A 15,129-nucleotide genomic window follows, 5' to 3' on the forward strand; every position below is an offset into this window, starting at 1 on the left:
TTAAAAACCTAGTTTTTCTTATTTAGAATTATGCTGATAATTCAGCTGCCACTCCCACCACATACAAGGAGCAGAATTAGGATTGTCTGTGGAAGCTAGGAAGTGCCTGTATCTAAATTCTCAATACACAGAAGCACAGGATATTTGACATATAATCTATAATCTCTGCTCTTCTTTGAGGTACATATGCAACATGAGGGCTTACATAGCAAAGTAGTGTAGAGATAGAACTGCTGATCTGACACTTTTAAATGGTGCATTTACATAGCTTGGAAGAAGTGGAGGATGTTGGTCACAAACTGTACATGGATAATTAAGATACTTTACATATACTACCCTATTTTTTAAAACAAGAAAATTGCTTACTGTGACAATGTTTGGCAGAACATATGGAATGCCTGACATTTTGGCCCCAGGGCCCTGAAAAGAAGGAAATGGGATGTTAGTAGAAGGTCTATCAGTATCACAGAATTGTGCTGGAAAGACAAGAGAGGGTGGCACATCACACCCATCTGCAAGTAGAGTGGAATTTTTGTATGAACTATGGAATATTCTGAAACCCCATGTAGTTAAAATTACATCACCCACAAACCAAACTGATACAGGTGACAGGATGGCTAAAAGTTATGGCATAAGTCACAGAACAGTGAACAAAAGTCTTTTTTTTGGGAGATAAATTATTTTCTAATATAGAAGATTTAAGGACTAAATTGACCTACTCGCAAACTAAGGAACAACTTATTTGTGACCTTGTTCATGCAGCGAAGACTTGGCTGTAAATAGAAAGGGAATACAATGAGGACAATAAAGCCCAACACATCCTCATTGCCTCGCCTGGAGATGGAGCACAGGAAACACTAAGCAATGACTGTGTACTGTTGTGAGGCCCATGGTGATGGACTGTGCATTTCTGTATGTTGGAAAGTTTACAAAGGAAAAGAGACCCTCAAATGGCATATTATTTTATGGGGGAGAAAAGTTGGTTGAAAATGGAGTAAGGGGAAGGATGCCATATGGTTAATATTGAAAACAGTGGTATGAAAGAAATGCAGTTATTTAGAGCAGTATCAGGTCAACTATCAAAGAATGCCACTACATGGATCACCAGCAGATAGATGAAATGAAGTGTCCTGTGAGTTCTTGCTTTTATTCCTTCAAGGCATGAATATGAAGTTTCCATAACTTGCTAAGGGATAAGCCATTCTCTTTGTTCAAGTTGTTGAGATGGAGCTTGAACTCAGTCACTTCCCTGATGATCCAGTTCATGCATTTGGATTTTTGGCTAACCTCACTTCAGAAGGGGGCAATATGTTGCTATAAAATCTAGGTACCCACAAAAACACTGTGCTACTACCCAGAATATCTGCATACACAGAACTATAAGATGTCTGTCTTCTGGGTTGTAGCACTGTTTAGTCTGGTAGAAAGTTCGCCATTTCAGAGGCACAACTCAGAGGACAGTCACCTTTGAACTCACTGCTGTGAAAACCTTAAATGCCTATTACATACCCATTTAGTTTGTGTAGGTTATTATTGGAAAGATACCTTGTAACAAGTGAAAATCACATAATAAAATTCATAATACTTATATTTTCTATCACAGAACAACAGTTCACTGTTCAACAAACTATACCAACTTTTATTAGTAACAACTTTATGACTAATATCAAAGAAAGACAAACATGTTCCTGTCTTTAACTATACAAGATAAAAAGTCACTAACAATACGACATTTGCATTAAAAAATTTTGCAATCACCACTGGCTTTGACCAGTTGAGCATCAATTTGGCCAAAGTTTCGCGGACTCTGGAACTCATCAAATTCAATTGATACACTGTATCCCCTAGTTTGAACAAATTTGGAATGCAAGATTCATTGAACCTTCATGCAACCCTATGATTCGCTGCTTTCAAATTCTCATAAGCTTGAGTCCATAACAACTCACTGGGAAGACCTTCCTCATGCAGTTCAAGGCTCAAATTCCAATTCACTTCTAAAGGTAATTTAATATCCCATCCCAAAAATAATTTAGCCAGGGTAAAGTGGGTACTCTCATGGACAGCAGTATTTAATGCTAAACTCAAAGAGAGATCTTCATCTTGACTCTCTCAGCCAGCGATCCCTGAGAATAATAAGGGGTCGTGTTTATTTGCTTAATCTCCCACTTAAAACACAAATCACAAAAAACTCTACATCGGAAAACTAGCATTGACCGATACCACTGAGGCGGGGATACCATAAGCCGGAAAGTACCGACATTCCAAAATGTCTCTGTTTTTGCGTTACTGTTTCGGACCGGGTACAAAGCAACAAACTTAGAAAATCCATCCAACACGACCAAAATGGCTTGATTTCCTCGTTTGGTCCTAACCATCGGACCCATGAAATCAGTGAAGACTCTCTAACGGATGAGACAATGGGATTGCAGAATGGAACCCAATTCGAGTATTCTGAGTGGCCTTCGCTCGCTGACACAGGTCAGAAGTCTTGACATATCTACACACCTCATTCCTCATCTTGGGCCAATAGAAATTATAAGTGATCTTTAAAGTCTTAAGGGCACCAAGGTGCCCCGAAAAGGGAGACTCATGGAAATACGTGACCCAACATCGTTCGTAGTGGAGGACAGATATAACAATGCCTTCGCTTAACTCCTCTTGGTTGATAGCAAAGGAGACCCTGGTCAACACTTAAAGTTCCCTCCCACAAACTCACCTTCTCCAGGAGATCAATACAGAAGGGATCCCACTTCTGGTGTTCCCAAAGGGAAGAATACACTAGGGGCAACCCTTGCAACACTGCAATGTAACTCCCTTCTGGCAATGTACAATTAGAAACAAAACCATATACTTTCTTAAGACAAATTATAATACATACACGTTACACGGGGTCACTGATTACCCTACTACAAACCAAGAAACTCACAAACAAAACATATTAGAGGGAAAAAAAAAAATGACTCGGCTCGCTCTCAGCAACACTCCAATTCGTCTACCTGGCCTTAACCACCCGGAGGGACCAGGAAAAACCCCAAAACAAGTTGGTTGCCCCATCCACCAACACAACAAAATCAATACCTATCCCGACTGGCAACCACAACGTGAAAACAAATACAAACCGAGGTCACCTCAAAGTGGGTGCCCAGCCGGAGAGAACGTTACTGACCGGATCCGTCACAACAGCCTGAGTGCTCGTCCGTGTGATGGCGAGGTCTCCCCAAATCAGCCCCCCTCCTAAACCGGCCTAACCTCCCCACATGCATGTGCACCCTTTTCGAAGTATTCCCGTCACAACTTCAGAGACTGATGTAGTTGGCTCAGATGGCAATCTCACATTCCTCGTCATACCATTCATTTCTCTTTGGTTTTGCAGCTTCTGTAATTCCTTGTTTAAGCTGTTGCCAGTTCCTCTCAATGTCATCATCCTCCCTACCTCTTTCTTCCAGCTTTTCTTTAACTGTTACCTGATAAGCTTCTAATTTATCAGATCTCTTCAATTTTCCTACATCTATAATGGGTTCTTGTTGCTGGTATTTACATTTCTGGATCCTTATTCTACATCTAGATACTATCTTGACCAAATGATGGTCCGATCCACAGTCAGCTCCTCCGTGTGTCCTCACGTCCATAATACTAGAAGCATTCCTCCTGTCAATCAACGTATGGTCTATCAGATTATGCGTTGTCCCATCTGAGGATGTCCAAGTATATTTTTGTGAGGGAAACATGTAGGACTGACTACCATATTTTGCTTACTGCAAAATCCATCAGTCTTTGACCATTATCATTAGTGTCATGATGTAAGCTGTGCTGTCCGATTGTGCCCTGGTATACTTCCCCCCTACCTATCTTGGCACTGAAATCCCCCAATACCATCTTAATGCCATTAGAAAGGGTGTTCATCATAGACCTTTTCTAGCTGTTGATAAAAGCTATCTTTAATCAGTTCCTCTTTATCCTCTGTAGGAGCATAAGCATTGATAATAGACAGGTTGAAAAATTTAGTTTTAAGGCGCAGTACACACAGCCTCACACTGACTGGGTCAAAGTTAATAATGTTTCTTTTCATCGCTTTTTCTACTATAAATGCCACTCCAGCTTCATGCCTTCCATCTCTTTCCATTGCTCAGATCAGTGTGTTTTTTAGAACCCATGTTTCCTTTCCTATCCATCTTGTCTCCTGTACAGCTGTAACCTTAAGCTGTATTAACTCCTGACCGGCGAGTGGAGTAATAGTATGTCCGGCATTTAAATTTTCCTGGTTGTGGTCTGGAGTAATATTACGTCCGGCTGTAAGCCTAATTTCTACAGCTCATAACTTTGTAACGAATAACGCCAGCGCGATGAGGTTTGTACTACTCTGTCGTGGAAAGTTTTCTGTGTGTGAAGATGCGGCAACTCTGTTGAATATCCCTTCAGCGACTACCTGGGAGTCTAAAAATAAACGCCTGGCCTCAGTGTTGCAATGGAGAATCCTTCAACCAGTTGTGTTGTCTGACACTGAACAAAGGGCACTTCTAGACGATGAAAGTGACAATTATAGTAGCTCGGACACTGAGAGTGTAGACTTTGACTATACGCAGTTGGTGACACCGGGAACTGCCGCGATTAGTGATAATGAGAGTGACAATGGTGGCGGTGAAAGCCAGGAACAAATTGTAGAGGCAAATTCAGGTATTGTTTCCGGCAACTATGTGTGGGAAAATATAGAATCATTTACTGCTTCAATAGAAGCATTTTGTAATGTATATGGTCCTCGGTTCGACACTGCTGGACTAGATGTCGTAAGTTCATTTGAAAACATTTTCGATATAGCTCTTGTACATCTCATTGTAGATTAAACCAACAGATATGCTCAGCAGGAAATTTCTAAAAGTGCCCATCCTCTCAAATTTCGCTCTAGGATTAGGAAGTGGCAAGATGTCACAGTAGACGAAATTTACGTGGTTTTGGCTCTATTTATGTTGATGGGATTCAACTTATTGGTGTAGTGAGTGTGAGGCAGGGTTGTGTATGTATGGCTGTTTCAAGGACTACCACACAAAACTCAACTTCTGATCCACTTGCTCCCATTGGTCAGACACAGAGTGCTCATCTTATAAGGTAAGATTACAAAACCATCTTTTAAGAGGATTTCAGTGAAAAATTCATAATTATATCTCATATAGTTCAAAAGTTATGAAAAAAAAGTATTTTACAGCAAAATTTAAATGTACATTTAAATAAAACTACCGCCATCACAACACAACCGTGGTAAATGCGGGGTATTTAAACTTTCCGCGTGAACAGGTTAAGGTCTTCAGGGCACCTACTTTATGTAGTGTCCTTACGTTCCAAGTACCAAATTCAATATCCATGTTCCTTTGCTTGTGACGTCTTAGATATTCCAATCCATTCTGAGACATCTCACGAGGTTTCTCAACAATTGATTTTTATGGGGTGGGTTATTGGCCACATGCCCAACTAGAACCGATGGAGTGGTTTGAGACACCTTTCGTCTGGCCCCTAAGCATTGACCTGTCTGGCAAGGTTGGACCTACCAGTAGCTAAGCTACCGCCAGCATAGGTCTCCGCTTCAAACAGGGCATGCAATCTCTCCGCCACGTAAAGGCAGTGTCTCAAGGGAGAGTATTCACCATTAACAGTTCAAGAGTAAAAAAAACATTTCCAACAATGGACCACTTAGTTGAAGTTGGTCTTCTTAACAAAAATGAAACGCCCATGAAGTATTTTGTGCACTATGCTTATCCAAACCTCTCCAAACACTGGCTGCCCATCACATGGGCTGCCAACATAACGACGAGAGCCAGACTCGATCAAAATTTCACAATGACGTTGCAGTGAAAACGATCATTGATGAACTCAACAAGTTTCGTAGACAGTGTGGCCTTTTGCTAAGCTATGACTCCATCAGTGTGCCCCTGGAGTATACTCAGGTAAATTGCACGACTGTTCTCTTTATATTTTGGATGTGATGTCATAGCTTGCATTTTTCAATGAATGTTCACAAAATTTGTACATGCACTTTACACTGAAAGTATTTCTGTATAGGTCATGCTTGAATGGCCTGGAGATGTTGGCAATGGAATTGCAGCAGATGCAGGTGCTCATGAAGATAGAGGCGGAAAGTTCAGATGTACTGTATGAAAAGAACTTTTCGGCACTGCTACAGGTGCAGAGGCAGGTGGGGGTCCGGTAGGTACGGGGAAGATTGTTCTGACATTGGGCCGCTGATCTGGTGGCTTTATGGACTGAACAGTAGATTGCTCATCTACTTCTTCTATGACCTGATCGGCTAATCTCATGCTCCCACCAGGCACAAGTTTCGAATGAAGACTGGCTGAGCTGTTGCTTGTTGGGATACTTGATGGCTGACCTCCTGAAAAATACAATGTTTCATGGAATACTGCACATCAAGTCACAAGGCTTGTAGCATGAATACAAAAATTCATAATACTACAGACTAAAACACCGATCTCGAACAAATTTCCACACTCTTATTAATACAAACCTGTTTTAGCACGACTGTTCTACATAACGTAACAATTAATAATTAACATTAACACGGAGATCAGCATCACGGGACAAAATCGTTTACCCAAGTGTTACAACTAGGTTTCATTCATTGCCTAGAAATAACATATATTTATTCTCGTTAGTCATGCATCACACAATCAGTCAGAACAAACCAGGGGCTGGCCACAGCTGAAACAATAAAATGGAAGACTGCTGGTTCCTTGACAACACGTATACGTAATGTGACTACTAGACCAGCGTTCTCATTCACTATTCTCAATGTGATGATGCACTTGAATGCTGCTCAGTATCTTAAAGCATATCGAGTTATGTGTGCAATAATACACAATTAAAATGGAAAAGACTGAAAAAAATAGTATTGTTTTCTGTAAAAATAGTCCTATAAATGAGTTGGTATGATTACTGCTAAGCTTTTCATTAAGAATTAAAGTCCAATGCTGAAAATTTAACTTATTCCTACCATAACAGTTTGGTTTACTTCCCTCTCTTTAGCCATTAGATACTGATGAGCCTAACCTTTGTAATGTTCAGTTTAAATAGCTCCTTTATCCCTTGTTGAATGGATTTAATTCTGGGCATCTAAATAAAAAGACATGTCCTGATGAAAAATCATATCCTTTACTCTTAAAACTTTACATACCAAGTAGTGTATTACAATATAAATAGGCAAACAAACAACTACACTATACTAACACTATAAGAAAGACACTATTACCATACACGATTCAACCTCAAGAGGTCATCATCAGTGGCATCAGGGAAATCAATTCATTTAATTAAATGGCTCAAACTCGATTCACAAAATTAATAATGAATAGGACATTTGACGTAAAGTATTTTACGCGACATTGCACCAGATGTTGTTATTCCTTATTATACTAAGATATATTCCAAAGCATAAACTGCAACAAAAGTATAAATAAACTTAGCAGCTGACACTGACTCAAATGCATATTAGATAAAAAGCATATAAGATAATGAAATAGAAATGCAGGAAGACTGAGAAGAGGCTAATGTAGTGAGTAGTCAAATTGAAGACTTGTACAACTTACAAGAAGCTGCAGGGAAATCCACAAATTTAGTGGACTTCAGAGAGGCACGAGGAAATGCAATGGTCCAACCACCCACAAAATTAGAGTAACCAGAGTGCAATCATAATCGGCACTGGCCCAACAAATGAGAGACGCTGATTTCTTGCATGTGTCCCATTGCTGCAGAAATTACACAAACTGCAAATTTTCAGGTTAAATTACGTGTGTGTCGGTTTTATAAGGAGTGCCATGAAAATCTGAACACATATATATGCTTCACATTCTAGTAAGAAAATGCAGTGATGTTTCAGGAACAATAAAAAAGTATTAAATATTTTAACTTTAGAGAAAATAAAGTATTTTTATGGGCGAAACTCTGTTCTGTCTTCAGAAGTGTGCTTTTTATTTTTAATTATACAGTCAGCAGTTTAGAAATATGTGCAGTTTTTTTATTTAAATGTCCAATTTTAAATCCATTCAGTGAGAGGTACAGTGACTATTTAAAGTGAGTACTACGAATGTTAATTTGCCCATCTTCTTATTCATTTCGATTGGTCACTCTCTCATTTCACTTACTTCTGTTTAAATTTGTACATTATTATTTAATGGGGAAAAGGATAATTATTACTTTTTGCCCAAATTGAAACACCATCTTTAAGGACGCAATACATTATTTTAGGGCATTTAGGACCACCCACCTCCATCTACAGTGACAGGTGTTTGAGTTGCAGCGGTTGTTCCAGTAGGCCCTTCCCTGGAGAAGAGGCGCCAGATAACAGACTTTACTGAACCCGAACGGTGCAGTGAGCTGGCCTGGCTTCCTGTATTCATACTAGTAGCCGAACCAGCAGACGTCATGCGTTCTCGTGTGTTCACACGACTTATACTCCTTCTTTATGGGCCAGCTGAGAACTGTATTCCACTCTGTGCATCATCATACTGCAAGACAAGATAATCTGAACTTGTTAAACATATATTGACGTAAATACGTCTATACAGAAGGGTCATTTGGCAAAAAAGTTAAAGGTAAATGTGTAACTAAAATGTGTAAGATCTGTATCAACAAATTGACAACAATGGTTACCTATTCAAAGTCGTGTTTACTCGGCATTGTTGTTACATAGGAAAACGTGTAAGATCCTAAGCAAGAATGTGTAAATATGGACCGACAACAGTCACCTTGTGTGCATTGTTTTACCAAGGAAACGTCATCTGTTTACTCGGCATTGTTCTGTTACGTTACTGCCGTCAACGATCTGCTTTCGTTATTGCAGAAAGAGCTGAGCCATGAATTGCTTGTAGAAGAAGTGCATCGTGGAAACTTATTTTTGGCCATTATTTCGAAAATGAAACATTTGAGACCCCTTTCTCATAGGAACATTTTTTTTTATTTTTGATCCTGGAACATGAACACGAAGTTTGTAAACATACTTCTGACTCACCCTGTCTAAGATAATTATAAATTAGAGAACATCATGTTCTGGGGTAAAGAATGAAATAGTAATTAAAACAGAACAGATGAATGATTACTTTCCAGGTCTCGGACAGACATACAAAATCTGGTCTGCTGGCCATCTCTCTCTCCCATCTGCATTCTCACTTACCTGTAGGTTCCTGTCTACCAGCCAGTTTACTTCAAAATCATCATCATCTTCTCCAAATGGATTAATTAAACTCTCTGCCACTTTCAGCCATCCCATGTAGAAGAAGAACTGAACAAAGTGAAAAATAGACTTTGACATATTATTTCACATGTCAACATTTCATTATAACAACAACAGAAACCATAAATAATTTTAATTTACAGAAACTTAACAAAATAATACATTTTAAATTGTTAAAGATACTGCTCAAACCACTAATTACTTTTGTCAGAGTAATTCTTGATAAAACGTGAAACAGAAACATGGCTGTTGCACGAAACAGCAACGACTACCAGGATTCAAACACACGACCATCTGCGCAAGTTCAATTAAACACCACAGAGCTCTTATGCATTTAACTTTATTAGACCAGTGCATCCAGGTAAGGAATACGAACTGCACATCCAAAAGGCACTTAGTGCGATGTAGCAGCATGCTGAACTACACTTTCATTAACGAAGACCCCAAATTTAACGTGGCTATGAACACAGGAAGGACTCGGCCCCATGAAGTAAGTAAGTACGAGGCTCGTCCACAAAGTAAGTTTCCCTGGGGCCGTTTACAGTAACAAAACACAATTTCATGGAAATATTTATTGCAACAGATACAGCAAGTGTCCAGCTATTTTTCAACATATTCGCCACCGGAATTGAGACATTGGTCATACCGTGGGACCAACTTTTGAATACCTGTGTCATAGAAGTCTGCCGCCTGGGATTGGAACCACTGTGTGACAACCATCTCCGCCTCTCTGTCATTCTCAAAACGCTGATGCTGACCGGACAGGAATTTCTTGAGGTGTAGGAAAAGATGGAAATCACTGGGAGCGAGGTCCGGGCTGTAGGGTGAATGATTAAACACCTCCCAGCTGAACTCCTGCAGGAGACTTGCTGTCCGTCGAGCCGTGTGCGGCCTAGCGTTATCGTGCAAGAAGACAATACCGGCGCCGCTTGTTCTGAATGGCCCGTCACAATTTCTGCAGTGTTTCGCAGTAACGCTCAGCATTCACCGTCTCACCTCTGGTCAGGAAGTCGATGTGGAGAACGCCCCGTCTATCCCAGAACACCGTGCACATCACTTTCCGCGCCGACGTCTGCTTGAATTTCGTCTTACAGGGAGATCCACTGTGACGCCAATGCATTGATTGCTGCTTGGTTTCTGGGGTAATGTGTGCAATCCACGTTTCATCACCTGTGATGATCCGATCCAGAAACTCGTCGCCGTCATCATGGTACCGCTGCAGAAATGTCAATGCTGACTCCATGCACTTTGTTTTGTGTTCTGGTGACAGTTGCTTCGGCACCCACCTGGCGCACAATTTCCTGAACAACAGGTGCTCCGTGACAATTTCGTGCAACAAGGAGCGGGAAATCTGCGGGAAATGACTGCTGAGTTCCATAATTGTGAAGCGACGATTATCCATAATGCGTTCCCGCACAAGCTCCACAAGGTTGTCTGTAATGATGGATGGCCTCCCACTGTGCTTCTCATCATGCACACTTTGTCGACCTGCTGAAAATTGTCTGCACCAGCGACGCACCATCTGCTTGCTCATGACGTTAGGCCCATAGACCCGGCACAGCTGATGATGAATTTCGATCGGCGCTATGCTCTGTGCATTCAAAAACTTTATCACTGACCACACTTCACAGTCGGCGGGAGCTGGAATAAGAACCTCCATCTTCAATAGCTGCAACGATGCTACTGTGAGAACGCGGGCAGTACCGTTAGTGCATGCGCCATGCTACGTCATTGCTCTATCACGTACGCACAGTCGCTTCGCGCAATATAAGGTTTGCTAGCTGTGGGACGAGTGGGAAACTTACTTTGTGGACTCGCCTCGTACATACGTAAGTGAATGTCTACGGCAAAGATTGAAGTCTGATATGACAATCAATTTAAATCTACTACAACAGTTTCTGGAGATACAAATTTTACAACTTCTGTCAAGTACAGTGGGTGTCCTCTTTTCTGTAATATTTGCCACAGCTTATTGAAGCTGTCCTGGTAAAATGCTTTTTCATAATAAATATGAGTTTCTAAGTTAAATTCCACTTTATATTACTTATTACTGCTATTTATTTTGGTAAATATTGTATTCTCCTTCCATTTATTGAGAATTGCAGTACATTATTAAAAAGAATCATTCACAAAGATCATCGCAGATGGCACTAATAACCGTGCATGAAAACTGATGAACTTCCCACTTTTACAGGTCATAAAAACAGCCAAAAACTAGTTTACTGATATTTGGCTATTCATTAACTCCAAGGTAAGAGCCACGCGACTTCAAGGCGTGATACTTTCATAAACTAAACCTTTCAGATCCACGGAGTTATCTGCACTCGAATATGGAGGACATTTTTATTCAGAATACTTCTTGCCTGTAATGTTGTAAAGATAGGGAAGTACAAATCAATGGAGTTCCTTTGTTTCTGCAGATTTTCATCTATTCCTTCTACCCACTGTCGTCCCATGATGCATGTTATAAAATATGTGTACACAGCCAGTGTCACCACCTGGTAAACAAACAATGAACTATTTATTAAGTCATTGAATAATGGATGTACAAATTTTGTGATTGTTCATTGGAAGCAATGACATTACATGCAAAACATAAAGAGAACAGTCGTGCAATTTACCTGAGTATACACCAGGGGCACACTGATGGAGTCATAGCTTAGCAAAAGGCCGCACTGTCCACGAAACTTGTTCAGTTCGTCGATGATAGTCTTCGCTGCAACATCATTGTGAATCTTTTGATCGAGTCTGGCTCTAGTCGTTATGTTGGCAGCCCATGTAATGGGCAGCCAGTGTTTAGAGAGCTTTGGATAAGCATAGTCCACAGAATTCTTCATGGGCTTTTAATTTTTGTTAAGAAGACCAGCTTCAAAAAAGTGGTCCATTGTTGGAAATAATTTCTTTACTCCTCAAGAGTTCATGGTGAATAACATGGTGAGACAGAGTCAGATATACCTCATTATTGTCCGAAGCATCACGCGCCCACGCTCATCCTGGAACACAAGTACAGTTCGTGAAATATACTCATTGGTTTGATACAATATAAAAAAAGTTTTATGACTTGTTTCAAAGACAAATGTAGGGTGTATATCACATTAGTGTATTAGTATCTGTTACTAGACGCCTATGAACTTACCTAGAAACGCAGCACAACAGTAAAATAAATATTATGGAGGGAGACGAGAAAATTAAAAACACATTTTAACAGCAATGAAAGTGGAAAAATTGAGATGTTTAAATTCCTGTGGCATCCTTGGAAGGTTTTTACGACACCCGCGTTGCGAACCGATGACTCAAATACATTATCTAACACGAGTAAAACCAAATTTCGTTTCACATATTTAAAAACTTGTTTGAGACTTGTTCTCCTTTGCTCTTGACAGAGATGAGACTAAGTTTCTGCAATTCCGAACATCAAACCTTACATGGCACCATCCCTAGCATTCATCACCAAAAGAAATACGTCCACCAAGAAGCACCAAGTCTTAAAACTCACTTCTTTTGGTCTGGATCCAGGGAGAACCTGTAGATGAAACTAAGGGTGTAGTAAACGAGCAGAAACATGACAAGGTCGGGCCACACCAGCTTGTAGATACTGCCTCGCCATCTGCAACAATTGATACGCTGTTACAATACATTCAGTATTTTGACAGGGCATATTTCTGTAAATACATCATTTGCCAGATACTGCTAGTCCACCACAGGTGTCATTAGCCAGCTCGTTCAGGCTAACCTCACTAATCGTAATATTTTTCTTCACCTAAAGCAATAATTTGGTAAAATCTTCAGCTATTACTTACGAATCATTAATGAAATCATACAGACGGTATTTTGATTAATTTCTTCCAAAAACCGAACTATCCGTAATTTTTTGTCAGAAGTTTCTAAGAAGTAATATTCCAGACTTGCTCAAAATATCTGACAACTTCATCTGAGTACAGCTTCACCAGAAGTCACAAAATGATCTGCCCATTATTAACCATTCCAACATCAGCTGCTTCTGTCTAGCGGCCATTATCTACTTTGAAGAGGGTCCATAACTACCCATAAAGCACGCAGAAACAGGACAGACTCACTACGTTGTCATTAATACCAACTGAGAAGAAAATTATCCCAGACACAGAAAAGAAAGATGATTTTCACTGTAATGTACCACACCACGAGGCTGGCTACAACCCACAAGACAGCAATCTCCCGACTTGCTGTAGTGAAAACCTCATCCTATTATCCTGAACCAGTTACAACAGCCTCAAATGTTCCGTCTCCTCGGTCTTCCAAGTGGCCCGTTATCAAGAGGTACGCATTTCTTGCCTCCCATCCCAGCTACATGCTCTGCCCATCCTGTTAATATTAGGTGACCTATGGGCCGTGCAAAAAATGTCGGAAATCGAGCACTTCCTCCTTGCAGATATGCTGCACAAAGCTAACTCTGTTCTCCATACTTTTCGCCGGAGCTGCTTGTATTATACATACATTGCAAAGTTTAGGTGCCTCGTAAAGCAACTTATAGGTCGAACGAAATGACGACCATCACCGTTGTTGGAGCGACCTTGCTCGGACTACAACCAGTGCTTTGATTTGTATATTTTACTTACCGAATAAGTAATTTCAATAAACATCCACATCCTCTACTGTAGCTACTTCGCTGGTATATGGCTCGGCCATCTTGATGTTTTCTGTAACAGTTAAGTTATATTGAATAAAGGAGGTGGGTTAAGCACTGATGTTAGGTTATAAAAAATAAACGATTATTTATTTTTCACCTTGTTGGGAATGTTAAAATACGAGAATTTCACACTTAAAACAACGTGGCAGAGAAATCACAGGAAATACAATACCTTTCAGTTCCGCTTGCCTCACAGCGTCTATTCTCACCTCTCCAAGCCAACTGTTGGAATTCTGCTCTTCTGTGATCACAGGTGTTTCTGTATTTGCCACTCTCAATCTCGGTTAACTTACGCTGTGAAACACTGATCGAGATGCGAGCATGCATTTAGCAAATGACGGCTGTGATTAAGCTCATCGCTGCATTGGTAACATTGACTATGGTGGTACACAGTGATGCAACTGCGAATATGATTGGTTGTCTGTTGCTGCTCTCTTTATGTGTGATTACATTACAGCTGATGTTATAAATAAAATTACAGAAATTAACATGTCGAAAATTCAGAATGTGTAAGTTGTATTTGAAATAATGGTTATTAAAAAATAAAATTACTTAATTACAAGAATGTTGTATTTAATACTTGTATCTAAAATGAAAGTTTACAGTTAGGTTAGGTTTACGCCTAACTTTATTTACTAGAGCAGAGCGCTCCTATAGGAGCTCCTCGGGGGGGATGGTCAAGTTTGTAAAACGCAACCAACCCCTTCGGGGGTTTGGTTGCGTTTTAAAATCTTGAGTAAGGAAATAAACTAACCCCCCCGAATGGAGGGTTGAAACATTTGACCAACCCCTCTTCTGGGGGGGGTAAAGTTTTTAAAATGCAACCAACTCCTTCGAGGGGGTTGGTTGCGTTTTATAATTTTGTGTAACTAAACTAAACAACCTGAATGGAGGGTTAAAACACTTGACCAACTCCCCTTGGGGGTTCTTTACGTCGCTGTTCAGAGGCCAACTGTTCTTGTTCAGTCAACTTTTTACGTCCAGCCCCACCCTTGAAAATCTTCGTCTTAAAATCGTTCATAAAATCAGTTTTCATAATACTTTCTTAATCGTAATATATCGAATGAGTATCAGTTTACCTTGTTGGAGTTGTTAGAGTTGGTACTTCAAATAGTTGATAACGTCTTCTTTCACTTTCCTGATGTTTTAGGCCAACTGTAAGTCAATATTCAAGAATGTCACGTGCTGCTTCTGGAGCAGAGATCATGCGACTGGCTTGATAGTTTTTGTT

General features: G+C 40.2%; 2 protein-coding genes across 2 annotated transcripts; both read right to left on the minus strand.

The window, feature by feature from the left end:
• Positions 1-1,570: 1,570 nt before the first annotated feature.
• Positions 1,571-12,069, minus strand: LOC110829705 (bestrophin-2a). Its single transcript, XM_087351952.1, has 5 exons — positions 11,854-12,069; positions 11,596-11,730; positions 9,173-9,280; positions 8,267-8,507; positions 1,571-6,379 (listed from the first exon to the last, which is right to left on the minus strand). The coding sequence occupies exons 1-4, from the start codon at positions 12,067-12,069 to the stop codon at positions 8,463-8,465; spliced, it is 504 nt and encodes a 167-aa protein (XP_087208078.1). The 3' UTR covers positions 1,571-6,379; positions 8,267-8,462.
• A 41-nt stretch (positions 12,070-12,110) lies between these two features.
• On the minus strand, positions 12,111-14,257 carry LOC147873315 (uncharacterized). Its single transcript, XM_087351953.1, has 4 exons — positions 14,071-14,257; positions 13,828-13,908; positions 12,729-12,839; positions 12,111-12,225 (listed from the first exon to the last, which is right to left on the minus strand). Exons 1-4 carry the CDS (start codon positions 14,223-14,225, stop codon positions 12,207-12,209), a joined length of 366 nt encoding a protein of 121 aa, XP_087208079.1. The 5' UTR covers positions 14,226-14,257; the 3' UTR covers positions 12,111-12,206.
• Between the last annotated feature and the right edge of the window lie 872 nt (positions 14,258-15,129).

This window comes from Zootermopsis nevadensis, unplaced genomic scaffold (assembly GCF_977971745.1).
Source record: "Zootermopsis nevadensis isolate Lab colony 2312 unplaced genomic scaffold, Znev_1.0 Znev_ptg000020l, whole genome shotgun sequence".
Taxonomy (NCBI): domain Eukaryota; kingdom Metazoa; phylum Arthropoda; class Insecta; order Blattodea; family Termopsidae; genus Zootermopsis; species Zootermopsis nevadensis.

Coding starts and splice junctions, on each gene's coding strand:
- LOC110829705 (XM_087351952.1), bottom strand. CDS start 12,069: ATGAAGAATTCTGTGGACTATGCTTATCCAAAGCTCTCTAAACACTGG. Junction 11,731..11,853: donor TGCCCCTGGTGTATACTCAG/GTAAATTGCACG, acceptor TTTGTTTACCAG/GTGGTGACACTGGCTGTGTA. Junction 9,281..11,595: donor CTATCTTTACAACATTACAG/GCAAGAAGTATT, acceptor CACTTTGTTCAG/TTCTTCTTCTACATGGGATG.
- LOC147873315 (XM_087351953.1), bottom strand. CDS start 14,225: ATGCATGCTCGCATCTCGATCAGTGTTTCACAGCGTAAGTTAACCGAG. Junction 13,909..14,070: donor GAGGCAAGCGGAACTGAAAG/GTATTGTATTTC, acceptor TAACTGTTACAG/AAAACATCAAGATGGCCGAG. Junction 12,840..13,827: donor TTATTGAAATTACTTATTCG/GTAAGTAAAATA, acceptor CAATTGTTGCAG/ATGGCGAGGCAGTATCTACA.